Genomic DNA, 15,383 nt, shown 5'->3' with positions numbered 1-15,383 from the left:
TACCATTAACGGTGACAGAAAAAATAGGTCCTCTCAAATGGCCCATAGCCTGTTTTTCCAGAAATGAATTACTATATTTGATTTCATGCTCTGCATCCCTGAGCAACTAATCAGTTTTTTTTATATATTTTTTGCCAAAGTGACAAAATCAAACATACAGAGGGCTTTATGCATTATCTCAGGATAGATAGAGTTTAGGGTTAACTGACCCAAAATATAAATAATGACTTTTATGCAAGCAGTAACTATTATTTAACCCAATATGGAGCCTCAACATATGTTGACACCTCAACAACTTTCTATTAGAGTTGAGCGGATCAATTTAAATATTTATAGTATCGATACCAACACTGTTATTGGTATCAGATAAATACCAGCATGATCATATTGACACTTTGTTTCTAGCCTCCAAGTTAAGTTTGTAGTTCACTGAATCATGTTGAAATCATATTTTTTTGAAAGTGGAAAAATACACCTAACACGTGCACTGTGAAAATTGCCTGAACCTTTTTGCATTAACTGTCATGTCTATTTTATATATAGCCTATAGCACATTTAAACACCAGAAGCTGACCCAGTGCTTTGGAAACAGGTACATTTACATTTTAAGTGTTCCAAAACACTGGTAGTATTGGAAAACTGGTAGCCACCTGTGCTACCCCTCTGCCTCTTATCAGATGCACCTATGGTATAAATTTGAAAATCCTAGGTGACTTTTATAAAAGTTGACCTCTGTCCTTGAGATTTTGAACTCGTCTGAGATTTTAAGATTATGCACGTATTATATAAATCCTAGGTAACTTCCTTCTTTATTTATCACATTCACAAGATTTTCAGATAACATGACCTCTGACCTTGAGGTCACTGACCTCTGAGATCTTTAGTAGATACACCTATGTTATCGGTTTGAAAATCTTACATTTCCTTGTTCTCGAGTTATTGCATTCAAAAACTTGGGTGTCCACCTCATCCATCCGAAAACCCAGCAATAGCCCCAATCAGCTTTTTACAGCTGTGGGGTAAAAAACAGTTTCAAAATATGAGAAAAGCTAACAGGAGTTTTTTTTTGTTGTGTTTAAAAACCCACAGTGATTTATTGGCTTTAATATATCTTGTCATAGCATGCTGGTCTCCCTTACATAAGCTGCATTTATAAGTTAAAAGTATCAGTATTGGTATGGGCACTACTGGCCCTGTATTTACTTGGTAAAGGCTTGATACAAAGATCTGCAGTCACAACGCTATTTTCTATCAGTGAGATTTTTTTAGCCTAAAAAAGAGAAAATAACCTTAATATGAGTATGCCAATGAAACACTTTTTTTTAACTTATTACTGTTTTATTGTACCGTAAAACCCACACCACTTATTTAGCTGTACCCTTTGAGCTTACCGTTAGCTTTATTTAGACTCCTATTTACTTTGCTGCACATTTATCCTGACATATTCCGTTTATATAATCATTTAACTGACAGCTGTACAGCTTTAAGTTACCCACAGAGCCAGCTTTTCTGTGTCTGTTGTTTTTTTTCACCTCTTCCTTTTCCTGGCGCGCGCGCTTGCAAATACTCGCTATGATTGGCGGACTCAGACCAATGAACGCAAACCTCACTGATGACGTATGGGGTCGGTGGGTTTTGTGCGCCAATGTGCAGATGTTAGCAGTTTGAATAGAGGGAAGAATAAGGTGGTGGAGGTCTGCTTTTCAAGACGAAGCACTTGACGGTGAGGACAATGGTCTCATGTATGTGTTTAACCAGCCGTTCAGACCACTGCTGGCAGACTTTTAAGCGGGTTTTGAACATTTTTTTGAGTAGTTTGAGGTTCAGATTCACAGCACTGAAGTAGTTATTAATGGAGTTAATTGCTATGGCCGCTGTGCAGAAATTATGGATTTTTATTGCATTAAAGTAGATGAAAAATATAGATTTTTAAATTTCAAATGTTTTGACAAGTATAGTCGAGAAAATGTTCTGCTAACATGTATCCATACTTTCAGAGTAAATTAATTATTTTGCACTAACATTTTTTGTTGTTGTTGATGTTATTGTTATGATGCAACGTCTATCGGTCGTTACATTTTGCTAGCAAACCTGGGGGTTTCGTTTTCTTTCGTTTTTTATTTTTCCAGACAACTTTTCAAGTGCAGTTTTGTGTCTTTGTTTTCACTGCACCGTCTAATCAACGAGGTCTTGGCCCGCCCCCGCCTTTATGTAAGTTCCTGTAAAAGAAAAAAAAAAGGCAGCAGTCTCCACCTGTGGGCAGGCGGGGGTCTTATAGCATGGCTTATTCACACAGTTTTGTTCTGTGCTCTGTTGAGCTGAGAATAACTGGGGCATCATAGAGGTGCAGAACTTGTTTTGCTAGACAATTAAATTAAAGTCATGTTGTGACTGGTAAGTTAACGTATTATATAACGTTGTTTATAACTGAATATGCAGTTGGTGCCTGTTTTATAATTAGAGTTAATGAGAAAACTCATTTTATCCACATGCAAACCCACTTTTTAAAAAAGGAAATAAATCAATTCACACCAGCATAGTTGACAGATTTTAAGTTTACACCTGGGAGCCCACACTGATGATGATCCACTGTGTGTGTTTGTATTTTTCCAAAGACATTCATGACAGTGAAATGCCAAAACATGAGCTGCTACCATCAGCTCTATACATTGGGAAAGTACATGAAAAGTTCTGCATCCTTCAAAGTGTCATTGATGCTCTCCCAGTTGATACTAATTAATGTTGTTTTTTTTTAAATATCTTCTTACAGTGGTATTAAAGGCAGCACTTCTGATAAAATGGCGAGTTCTGGAGGTAGGTATAAATTGTGTGCAATGGTTTGCTCTGTTCTAGCAGCTTTTACACTTTATTTGCTTTTAAATTTTACAGTGTGTTGCTGTGTGGAGCTGATATTTGAAGTTCAGTGTTACCCTGCAGCTCCATCTTTCTTCCTGGCAACTCTAGTATTTCCTGTTTTACAGATATCCAAGTGAAAGAGCTGAATAAGCGTGCATCGGGTCAAGCGTTTGAGGTCATCCTAAGCCCCTCGACCCCAGACGCTAAGGTGGATTTTCTGTTGTCCCCGTTGAAGAAAAAGGAAACCTCACTGGATGAGATTAAGAGGAAACTGGATGCTGCTGAAGAAAGACGCAGGGTATCTAGATTGACAGCTGGCTTTATAAGCAGACACAAGGAAAAAAGTGTAGCCCATGTGTTTAGAATTCTATAAATTGCAACAGTTGTTTTGTCTGTCTGTCAGAGCCACGAAGCTGAAGTGCTGAAACATCTCGCCGAGAAGCGAGAGCACGAGAAGGAGGTCATCCAGAAGGCCATTGAGGAAAGCTGCAACTTTAGCAAGCAGGCCCAGGAGAAACTGAATCAGAAGATGGAGGCGAACAAAGAGAACCGCACTGCCAGGTTGGCAGCCCTCAATGAGAAGTTTAAGGAGAAGGTAGGCTCTCAGTGGTGCACCAACATCAGCTTGTGTAACATTAAAAATAATAATGTTGTGTTTCTTCTTATTTTTTAACAGGACAAGAAGCTTGAAGAAGTGAGAAAGAACAAGGAGGCAATGAAAGAGCGAGAGAATTAATCCCCTTTCGATCTCTAACGCAGTTTTCACACCTCCAAAGATAAGCTGTATTTTCATGACTGACGTTTAAACGCAGTTTTGTGCTCTTTTTTTGTTCGGATTATGCTGTTCTGATTAAGTTGGTTAGATTGAGTCAGGATGCAGTCTGGCTTTCTTGCTGTAGATTTCACTTTGGCAGCTGGTTATATTACCTTCTTTAAAGAAGCATTTGCTGGTAATAAATTGGTCCTTCTACTTCTTAATGTTAATACATCACATGCTGTTGTAAACTCTTGCTGGCAATGCTGGATGTTATTGTAGACTGTCCAGTACAGTCCCATTGTTACACCATTAAAGTTTTTATCCTTTTTCAACTTTCTGTACTGTGATGATTCATCTACTAATTATAATGAAGATGTTATAGCTTCATGCTGTATGGTTTCAGGACTCTTCTGACACCTGCTGACAGTTTTACATTTTAAGGGTTTTGCTCATTTTTGCTGTTTTGACCCTTCTGGCATATATGAATGGGAAAAAGTGGAGTGGAATCTCCCCAATTCAACTGGTTGCAAACTTAAGCTAACAGTGAGACTGCAAACTGATAGCAATGTTAGAGTCAAGAATTTTTATTTAAAAGGTCATGAACCAAATTCTGTAGTTGTGCAGGTATGATCACAGCTAAGACTTAAACAGTAATGTATCTTCTTGATATTGCACAAGCTTCTGCTATACTAAGTTACCAGTATCCTCTGTACTTGACTAGATATAGTGTATTGAATGAAAGACACTGTCTCACGCCACTGATATGGTATCACGGGTCAATAAAGCATTTCTAAATCCATCCATCCATCCATTCGCTTCTCCTTTTGGGGGGCGCTGGAGCCTATCCCAGCTGTCATAGGGCGAGAGGCGGGGTACACCCTGGACAGGTCGCCAGTCTGTCGCAGGGCCAACACACAGGGACAGACAACCATTCGCGCTCACATTCACTCGCACATTCACACCTAATGGCAATTTGGATTATCAAATTAACCTATCCCCACAAGCTGCATGTCTTTGGACGGTGGGAGGAAGCCGGAGTACCCGGAGGGAACCCACACAAACACGGGGAGAACATGCAAACTCCACACAGAAAGACCCCGGCCTGATGGTGGAATTGAACTCAGGACCTTCTTGCTGTGCGGCAACAGTGCTAACCACCGTGCTGCCAGCAATTCTAAATACAAAAATAATTTGATACAAGACGTGAAAAGAATTATACTTTATATCAACAAGGCAATTTCCACATCAGCTACATGTTGTCTGGGAAAACATGACAAAACTTTGTCACTAGAAGTGCTTTTTAGCGCAGATGAAAGGATGTATTTTCTGCATGTGCTCATCTCTAACTTATGCAGATTGCTGCCAACAAAAATCTCATGATGAATTCGTTATGCACGCGATGCCCTTCTTTAGATGACTGGAAAATCTGGGGGAAAATACACTGAATTACACTTAGTTTAATTTAAAATCCACTGGACCTATCAAACTGTGACTGAAGTGCATTGTACTCTGAGTCAAAGCTGCTGGAGAACACCCAATCCATTCTCTTAAAACCACCCAGGTGGAACAGTAGAAATAAACTCACTGAAAAAAACAGCCTAGAGCTCCCTGATACCTCAGCTTTTAGATCGGGGATTAACCACGTTTGTTGATATCAAATGCTGGATGGTGTTTTAAAATATTGCTCTATTTCTTTTTAATGATGTAATATCTGTAAATTACGTGAAACTCTGAATGAAACAAATAATTCTTTAAGTAGTCAAAATGCCAAAGAATAAAACTCGTGTATCCGAGCACCTTTACATATACTGTAATGCCATTTTAAATGCAGTGGCATAAACTGCACGGTGGAGTTAGAAAATGTCATAAAGTAGCATTCTTGTGCGGGAGATGAGCTCAGGGAGTGTCAAATGCTCTCTTAGCTGCTAGATCTGAAAAAAATTATGTGAAATTTTAGAGGCTTATATTTATTTAATGTTTTTTCTTATTTACGGCTGACTTTACATTTTCCTAAAGAACCTGTGGCTGTGGACTTTTTCAGGTTGATGTAAGGTAGCACCTGCTTGCCACATAATGTTCCGCTTTGTGTAAGGACATAAAGTTCTCGTCAGTTTTTATGGGTTTGTTTACCTTTGCTTCAACTTGCACAGAATTGCAGTCAGTGTGTAACCGGTTGCCAAGTGGCACTGGGTAAGTGCTGATTGTGTTCAGTGACCTGCTTGACATGTCTGATTATTGAAGTCTTAGAGTTTTAAGAGCTTCAAGTTTTGGTGTATAACATATTTTATTCCCTTAATTGGTATATTAGGATGTTTTTTTTTCCTATTTTCCCCTATTTTTGTTTTCTTTTTGGAATCTTATTCACATTGTGAAATACAGTTCATTCTCTGTTTATTGCTTGGTTATTTACAGAATGTAATGAACATGAAATTAAAATTTCTTCTGTAGAATAAATTATAGTGTCTCTGTTAATAGTTTAATGATTGGCACTGGTCTAGCTTCATGGGTATTAGACTTGTGTGCTGTGTAAGGATTAACCTTTTTTCCCCAATTTACGTCAGCTCTTCATCTTCCAGTTTGTCCCATTAGAAGTCAACACATTTTTCTTTTCCTGTCCTTTTAATCTTTATGCATCACAGCAGCTACCTGTATTCTCCTTCACCACCTCCATCCTTTAGGGTCCCATCTTTTCATTATTGGCACCATTTCCAGTCCATTTAACATAGTAGCTGCTCTCACTACCATTGTGTAAACCTTTGTCTTCACTCTTGCTAGTATGCCCATCTGTGGTAAATCATTTCTGACACATGCACTCCACCGTACCTCTCACCTCTCGTTCACGCATCAGTCACTTGACCCCTCAACCGTTGCCACCTCAGCTAACCAATCCTCTCACCTGTCCTATCCACTGTCCTCTCTCTCATTCATGCACTGTCCTGACTTTCATGGGGGTTTTTTTCCCCCAGAGGATATACTCTCCAGGATCTTCCTGACTTGCTCTGTACTCTTGAAGCAGATCACAATGTCATCTGCAAACAGCATAGACCACAGACGCTCTTGTGGGATCTTGTCAGCCAGCGTGTCCTTCAAGGAAAGGGCTGAACATCGACTCTGTGTGTAATCCATCCTCCAACTTGAACCTATCTGTCACTTCTACTGCAAACCTCACTACCATCTCTCTTCCCTCATCAATCACCCTCACATTTCTGTCTCTCTTAACTTCCTCATACAGCACCGCACTTCTACTTCTATGCAGTTCCTCATTATTTGTCTGCAAATAAAAAAAAAGAAGCTTTCAGACCTCGTATTAAACATCACATCTGTGGTGTTTGTTTTGCTGCTCATTAATCATTAGATCTCTTCTTAACCTATCTTCCCCTAATATTTACCGTGACTTCATTGCTACATGGATTTATTTGCCTTTTGTTACTTTATCAGTAACATGCTTCTTCTCTGCTCACACACACACATTGTGTCAAACATCCCTGATCAAACATCCCACAAACCATCCCCCATGAAAATCCTCATACCTTTCATCCTCATGAACGTTCTGATCTACAATCTCCACACGATCCAACCTTTTCTTTCTCTCTCCTTCTTTGCTTCAGAGCACTGCTTTCAGTCTCTCGATCCTTTTTCTTTTCAGCATATTTTCATCCTAATCCTTCACAACCCTTATCTTTTACATATCCTATATGGCAGTCAGTGTAAGACCTTTTCTCCATCCTAAGCGTTCAACCATGGCTACAACTGTCATCTAACAGAAAGATATAAAATATCTTTTTCTAAAATATTTATAAGATATAAAAAGAAAAAGAACAGGACCAGACCAGAAGAAAAATCTTACCAAGCTAAAATCCAATAAACAGTATGAATGTTACTATTTTTGAGAACTACACCTGAAACAGTACCATCCATTTGACTATATGATAAACTCTTTTCCATTCAGATCACATTCTAAATTGCCCTATGAATCATCAATTAGCCTAATATCGCTAGCTGCATGTCTCTGAACTGTAAACAGAGGGAGAACATGCAATCTCCACACAGAGAGACCCCATCCAGATGGTGGAATTGAACTCAGGCCCTTCACCTGTGAGGCAACAGTGCTGAACGCTGCACCACCATGCTGCACTGTCTTACAGGTTTTCTTTGGAAGTTTAATACTCTGTGTGCACCATACGCTGCAAAAATGTTTATATAAGAGTGTTTGTGTTGGAGTCTTGCGCGCAGTTCTGTACAATCCCTCTTTGTCATGTGTTTGGAAAAACAGCTGAACTCATCAGCCTGGAACTATGTCCTATAGTGCACTGCTCCTACCCTGTCTGACCACACAGGGGACAAAAGCTGGCCTGACTTCAAGAATCGTTTCTCAGTATTTTCTGGATTTCTCTGGATTGCTGGACAGACTTTTTTTTTTTTGCTACACAAAGATGTGTGTTCAGCTCATGTTCCCCCGAGCTGACATTAAGATACAGAGAGGATAAATACCCAAAAGACCAACACATTATTATTTCTGTTTTAGGCACGCCTCTTAAATCCGTCTGGGAATATAGACTGAGTAGGGTGGTTGGTTGCAGTTAAATGAAACTTTGTTAAAGAATGGAAAGACTATAGGCTGTAAACGTAATCTGACCACCACTAAGAAGCAGGGAAATTGCCTGTTTTGATAAGCAAATTTGACCCAGTGGAGTTGGCATTGTGTTATGAAAGGTATCTCTGAAGCTGAGACACTGAAGAAGCAGTGCCGTCCAGTTTTATGGGCTTCACGATATCGTGTTTTAGTGCTTTGTCACAGTACTCAGGAAGAACTGTGTGGCAACTGTGCAACTCATTTGCACAAGTGGTGACAGTGGCTCTCGTGTTTAAAACGATTGATTTGAAAAACTTTTAAATCTTTATCAGGGCTACTGAAAGATTCATCAGCCTGTTCCCACAGAGGGTAAACTACATGCAGGTGAGTGTGTAAACAAGAGGGGAAATGCAGCATTGCATTTGCATTTTGTGGTGCTGGAACAACGAAACGGTCATTAGACTGAGGAATAACTAAATATATTAAATTCTTCTTTTCTCTTATTAACATAAACTTCAAACTATTTTAGAACAGGTGTTAACACTTAGCTAACAGCGACTGGACGTATAAAGCTCTTATATATACATATGACAGTGGAAGATTTTCTGTGGGGGAGTGGGCTCGTTTGCCGGCGTTAGCTATCATTGGTCGAATGGATTTGCAGAAGAAGCCTTGTGTTTGCTGATTGGCTAGAACATCAGTCCGTTCACCAAGCGATGTCCGCCCTCCCAGCGATTGAGCCGTGAGAGCCGCCAGGCGCCGCTCCCGTCACGTTTCTCCGCTGCATGTTCACCGCCGTCAGATAATGTTATCCATGATCTCCACGGCTCTAACTCGTCCATCCTCTCCTGTATCTTCGGCTCTGGATTGATTCTCCCGTCGAACAGGTATGTGTATTTATTTTGCCATTAGCCTCAATCTATGAATTATCTAGAACGTTCGTTGCATCAGTGGAAGGATGCGCCTCGAACGCAAAGCCCTGTTATTTTCTATCATCGTGCAGCGGCATTTCTCGGGCTCATTCAGCACTAATGCCTAACTGCAGAGTTATGTGGCGTCCACGGGGAATCGAAGCGAGACGATGGTCGGTGGAGAGGTACATGCAAATTCATCCCGGCCACTGGGTGTCAAGTTTAAAGCAGACCGATGGTGATCAGGTGCAGGCTTGCTCGGGGGGAATTGGCTGCATCAGGCCCGTAAAGGCCCGCGTTTAATACCCACTAGCACTCTCTCTCTCTCTCTCACACACACAAGCGCGCTTTTTCAGTATTTTCGAGAATTTTTCTTTCATCCATAAATATTTCAACGTGCATCGCAATTGTTGGAAGCGGAGGGTGTGGACGCCGGATGGGGTTATGTTACGTAATCCCCCCCTCATTCATCACTCCACGCCATCCCTCCTGATCGCCGGCCCTTGTTCATCCCACACAGAATGATCTCTGCAACGCTGCTGCCTCCGCTCTCTGCCTTTCCTAGTCCCTTCTCCACATGTTAATCAAAAGAAGTATTGATGAATTAAATGACCTTTTTTAGGGTCCCTTACGCACACGTGACTCAGCATTCTGAGCGTAGTTTACAAAATCTGATTTAATTGGCCCAACAGAACACAAAGAATGTCTTTACAGGAAGATTTATAGAAACTTTGTATTTTCCCACATCGTGCTCCAAACTGAGCTTTATTTGAAAAGGAGGAGCTAAACTACTGTGTGGTACTTTGGCTGCTTAGTAGGCACAGATCATGCCTACTACTAGCTAGTTATACTGTGATATCGGTGTCTTTTTGGATAACTGTGTAGCACACTGTAGGTAGATTACCGTCGTCAGTTTGCTTTACCCATTAGTACTTTCTATGTCAATAGCAACACTTTTTCAGCTGCAGGTCTTTTAGATCAAACCCCATTTTCAAACCCATCGTGCATTTTTTAAGTTAGCCGAGTAGCAAACATTCATTGTGTGTCAAGTGCTGCACTTTTTGGGAAGCAATTTCTCCCCATTTTCAATCAGTGCAGAATTTGAGCTGAGGTGAGAGCTTTATTGTACCCGAGGTCCCGTGGTGTGCATCCACCCTTCAAAGTGATGCATTATGGTGAGTGGAGCGTAGAGGCTTCAGGACACTTTCAGACACACAAATCAGCTCATTAAATTTTGGATAAGTTACCTTTGGTCCCAGCAGCTGGCTTCACCTCTCTGAGCCTGGTTCTGCCTGAGGTTTCTTCCTGTTAAAAAGGAGTTTTTACTTCCCACTGTCACCTAGTGCTTGCTCGAAGAGGCCGTTTGAGTGCTGGGGTTTTCTCTGTATTGCTTTTGTCACGGTCCGGGGCAGCGGCCGTGTGGAGAGCAGAAGGAGGACTCAAAACGCAGCACTTATTCAGGTGTGAGGGTGATTTATTGATAATATCCAATATAAAGTGGGGATGGTAAAACAGAACTAAGGATGAACTAACTGGGAGAAACTACACAAAGAAATAGCAAACCTGAGCATGAAGGGAGAGCACGCAGGGGATTACACCAGGTATGAACACAGACGACGCGACGAGGAGCAGAGGAAATCACACACTATAAATACACAAAGAGACACTGGGAAATCACACACAGGTGGGGGAAACAGCTGGACCTGATTAACCTGACGAGACAGGGGAACACTAACACCAGGGACCAACAGAGGGAGCACAAGCCCAGAACCCAGTGTCTAAAATCCCAAACACAAACCATCCCAAAACAGCCATGAATAATAATGAAAGTAATAACAATAAAGAACATAAACATAAAGTCACTGAGTCATGGTCGCAGGACCATGACAGCTTTAGAGTCTTAACCTTACAATATAAAGTACCTTGAGGCATCTGCTTTTATTATAAATACAATTTAATTTAATTTCAGACGGGAAACACTTAAAGCTGCGCTGAGCCATAATGTTTTGTTACCAACAGTGGATCAGAAAGGCTGTGGGGGAGCTTAAACTGTTTCTCTCTGCAGACAATAACAACTAGTTGGTCATCTTTATTGGAGCCGTTTAAACTACCGATTTATAGATCACTGCTGTTTATATCTAGACTCTTATCAACCCCACTTTTAGCCAGAGGAAGCCGTGTTATTTTTAGCAGAAAGCTTTTCAAGATAAAACCCACTGCACACCACCAGCAGGGCCTCCAACAGAAGAAACACAGTTGCATAATTAGCTGCCAAGAAGTCGGAAATGTTCTGACGTTTGACATGTGACAGATGTAATATTAAGTCAAGTTGTCACATAGTTTCACTGCCCCCCGGTGGCCAACAAATTCATTAGATTAAATTAATTAATTTAGTTTATAATTTTTCATTTAATTTCATGTTGCATCTGATGGCTTTTACATTCAGTCAATCTGCTGATTGTTTTTAAATAATAAAAGCAGTGAACAATGAAAAAGATGTCAAGTCCTCCAGTGCCCACGGTGAACTGTGTGACGATTAAACCCCCCCACCCAAAATGACCTAAAATCATAACCTGTGCTGTTTTTGGGTGTCATTCTGCTCAGTGATCCAATGACCGCTGCTCAGATTTGCTTTGTGATATCAGTAGTATTGCAGTTTATAAATGTGTTCATACATGTTGACACAAGTGTGGCTCAAAGGCAGGTATTGACTAACCCTCCTCTTTGGTCTACAGTTCGCCATGGCAACGGTGGTGATGGAACAGATCGGTCGCCTGTTTATCAACGTGCAGCAGCTGCGGCAGATCCCTCAGCTGCTCGAGTCGGCCTTTCCAACCCTGCCTTGCACTGTAAAGCTGTCCGACGTTCCGTGGGTGTTCCGCGAGCGCCACATCCACACGGGGTACAGACAGCCGGACCTGAGCTGGCGGTACTACTTTCTCACCCTCTTCCAAAGGCACAACGAGACCCTCAACGTGTGGACCCATCTGCTGGCTGCCCTCATCATCTTGGTGAAGTGGCAGGAGATCTCGGAGACGGTGGACTTCTTGCGAGATCCTCACGCTCAGCCCCTCTTCATCGTGCTCCTGGCAGCTTTCACCTACCTCTCATTCAGTGCTCTCGCTCATCTCCTCTCTGCCAAGTCGGAGCTCTCCTACTACACCTTCTACTTCCTCGACTACGTGGGGGTTGCCGTTTACCAGTACGGGAGCGCTCTGGCACACTACTACTACGCTATAGAGAAAGAGTTGCACACTACTGTGCAAGGGATCTTTTTGCCCGCTGCGGCATTCCTGGCTTGGCTCACGTGCTTCGGCTGCTGCTATGGCAAATATGCCAGTCCCGAGCTGCCCAAGCTGGTCCTCAAGCTCTTTCAAGTGGTGCCCTCAGCCTTGGCTTACTGCTTAGACATCAGCCCCGTAGTCCATCGCATTTACAGGTGCTACCAGGAGGGCTGCTCCGACCCGATGGTGACGTACCACTTCTACCACGTGCTCTTTTTCTTAATCAGCGCCTATTTCTTCTGCTGCCCTCACCCAGAGAGCTTGTTCCCTGGGAAGTGTGACTTCATCGGGCAGGGCCACCAGATCTTTCACGTGTTTGTGGTGGTTTGCACCCTGGTGCAGATTGAAGCGCTGCGAACAGACTTCACAGTGCGCCGCCCCTTGTACGAGCGTCTTCACGGGGATCTCGCGCACGACGCCGTGGCGCTCTTCATCTTCACTGCCTGCTGCAGCGCCCTCACCGCGTTTTACGTGCGCCAGCGCGTGCGGGCCTCTCTCCACGAGAAGGAAGAGTGAGAGTTTAGACTATTTAAAAAAAACAAAACAAACAAGTCAAACAAAGTCTCATTTATTTTACTCTATAGTGACTGTTCTAAAATAACTTAAATGTTTTTGTCAAGGAAAGTTATCAGCTCGTGATAGTGACTTCTGATTATTTCTTCTCTGTGTTCTGCCAAACAACAGTGAACTAAATATTGACTGAGGCGGTGTTGTTGTGACTTAAAGGGGGGGGGGGGAAAGGGGGCTCCTGCAGCTCATCTGTAGCAATGCGGACCCTGCAACAAACCCTTACATCCTAACTTCTCTTTATTTATTTATCTTTTCTAGACGGTCTGAAGGAATGTTTTACTTTACGAAAGAAAAAAAGTCTTTGTGCACAGATTAGCAAAAAAATTGAGAGGCTAGTTTCTTCAGTTGCCTTCTTAATTGTATTTGGAAAAAATCTGACTGTCTTAATCAAATTGTAGCATTTGAATTTAGTATTTATAGTCCCTCAGACTAACTTTTAGCTCCTGTTAAGTTTTACACTGGTGCTTTTCTCAATGTCCTGATATTCTTTTGTGTTTCTTTGGGTTTTGGTTAGGTTTGGATATCAAAGCAGGGATTATTTTTCCATTTCCCAAGGCGCTAACACTAGGCCACGCTAATGTTTCAACACAGTCCACAAAGATGGAAACCCAATTTGAAAACCAAATATTTTACCTCCTTATGAAAAGCAGACCCTTTTCCTTGGATTCGATGACACTCTGTTGAAAAGGAGGCTGGCACTCTACACTGGTTAAAAGATGAGCGGAAGATTACTGATGTCTCCTTGTTGTTGTGACAATGTTAATCTTTCTCTATTTTCTTTAATTCAAAGGGCTGGAACTTCAGCTTTTGCCTTTTCACGTCCTGTGATGTCAGTGCTTTGCGTGAATCATTTTCATTGTTGGTCGATTCGAGTCGTGGAAAAAGGAAAAAGCTGCGTCTGACCTGCTTTTAGTATGGTTTTTTTTTTGTATGATGAATATGTATGTGCCTCTACGCATGTCTTTTGGTATATACCGTGGATAATAAGTGTGTGAATGTCTATGAAAGCTTAGCCTTGCACTTCTTTCTTACCCTGTAAATAGCTGTATTTCTCTTGAAATTTTCTTTGCATCCCATTTTCTCCCCACCTGATGGCATTCGGAGGTGAATGCACAATATTTTTCTGTGGAATACAGCACATTACTCTTTTGCTGCTTCCTTTCAGAGCGTGTTTTGTGTCCTCCTGCCCATCAGACTGTAATGGGTATGAATATTGTAATTTCATACTGCCTCACTCTGAAGAGTCCTCTGGTTTATCTCTTTGGTTAATGGCAGTTCTTATAAAAATATCTCACAAATATGGCTTCTGTGATAACGCCGCTTGGATTTTTATCTCACAAAATCTCAAATGCCAGAAATGATCTATATTAATGACTGCACTCCTTGTTCATGACAGTGCTGTAATGTGCCAATGAATCTGTTATTGCTTCAGGGATGGCTTTACTGAAAGATGAATGAACAGACAGAATGCAAGACATCGATTTGAGTGGAGATTTAACCATAATTCTCTTGATTATAAACCTAATTATAAATTGGTCTCATCATGCACTGTCTAAATCCTCTCTCTCTCTCTCTCTCTCTCTCTCTCTCTCTCTCTCTCTCTCTCTCTCTCTCTCTCTCTCTCTCTCTCTCTCTCTCTCTCTCTCTCTCTCTCTCTCTCTCTCTCTCTCTCTCTCTCTCTCTCTATATATATATATATATATATATATATATATATATATATATATATAGTAGCTGACAGCACTGGCTGTGTTTACATGCATGGAGGCTGATAATGCGGTTATTCTGGTTTTCTCCTCAAATGTCATAAATCAGAATAACGTGGTCAAGTCTGTACTCCTGCTGAGAGAAATTATGTTGTGAAGCTCTTGTGTATAAAACAGATTTTCTGCACACAGTCTTCACAGTCTTCACTGAAATGATCCATTATGGGCTAATCATTTCTAATTGGCAACCAATGTCTCCTAAACCTCTGCCCAGCCCTATCTGTAACATAAGGGTGTTGTTGTGACCATCAAAGGGACCAAAACAACTACTTTATAGATTATAATGTCTTTTCTGTGTGTTAGAGAGAACGTAACTTTCTTGAAACTGGAGGGGAACAGTTACAAAGTAACAAGTATTTCTTTGCTTAACTGATTATTTGTGGCAACAAAGACACTCTGTCACAGGTTGTCTGCGATACGTGCCGATTAAACCGGAGATCTTAACTGGAATAAGGCCAGCACTCCATGCAAGCGTGTGTGTGTGTGTGTGTGTGGGTGTGTGTATGTTCAAACGTAGCCTCTGATACTACTGAGGGTTTCCCTTTATCCCGTTCAGAAAAGTAGGTTGAAAGGGACGAGAATGTCTTCTGCCTCTAAAAATACGTGTAACTGACTGTACTAATATTCTGTTGTATTTAAGAAAATAAAGTGTTACGGTACATTCAG

At 41.4% G+C, this 15,383-nt stretch overlaps 2 protein-coding genes across 2 annotated transcripts; both read left to right on the top strand.

Annotated features, from left to right (window-relative positions):
- The first annotated feature begins 1,640 nt into the window (after nt 1–1,640).
- Nucleotides 1,641–3,945, top strand: stmn1b (stathmin 1b). Its single transcript, XM_026183933.1, has 5 exons — nt 1,641–1,723; nt 2,771–2,814; nt 2,982–3,154; nt 3,260–3,451; nt 3,533–3,945. The coding sequence occupies exons 2-5, from the start codon at nt 2,799–2,801 to the stop codon at nt 3,590–3,592; spliced, it is 441 nt and encodes a 146-aa protein (XP_026039718.1). The 5' UTR covers nt 1,641–1,723; nt 2,771–2,798; the 3' UTR covers nt 3,593–3,945.
- A 4,927-nt stretch (nt 3,946–8,872) lies between these two features.
- paqr7b (progestin and adipoQ receptor family member VII, b) lies at nt 8,873–14,551 on the top strand. Its single transcript, XM_026183932.1, has 2 exons — nt 8,873–9,073; nt 11,833–14,551. Exon 2 carries the CDS (start codon nt 11,839–11,841, stop codon nt 12,895–12,897), a length of 1,059 nt encoding a protein of 352 aa, XP_026039717.1. The 5' UTR covers nt 8,873–9,073; nt 11,833–11,838; the 3' UTR covers nt 12,898–14,551.
- The last annotated feature ends 832 nt before the right edge of the window (nt 14,552–15,383 follow it).

This window comes from Astatotilapia calliptera, chromosome 11 (genome assembly GCF_900246225.1).
Source record: "Astatotilapia calliptera chromosome 11, fAstCal1.2, whole genome shotgun sequence".
Classification (NCBI taxonomy): Eukaryota; Metazoa; Chordata; class Actinopteri; order Cichliformes; family Cichlidae; genus Astatotilapia; species Astatotilapia calliptera.
Note: the sequence above shows the minus strand (reverse complement) of the source record. Positions and strands in the feature narration are given on the sequence as shown.

Bases quoted from the DNA above. Each gene is read 5' to 3' on its own strand.
- stmn1b (XM_026183933.1), top strand. The intron at 3,155-3,259 runs GTATCTAGATTG...TCTGTCTGTCAG, and splicing joins CTGCTGAAGAAAGACGCAGG to AGCCACGAAGCTGAAGTGCT. The intron at 3,452-3,532 runs GTAGGCTCTCAG...ATTTTTTAACAG, and splicing joins ATGAGAAGTTTAAGGAGAAG to GACAAGAAGCTTGAAGAAGT.
- paqr7b (XM_026183932.1), top strand. From the start codon at position 11,839: ATGGCAACGGTGGTGATGGAACAGATCGGTCGCCTGTTTATCAACGTG.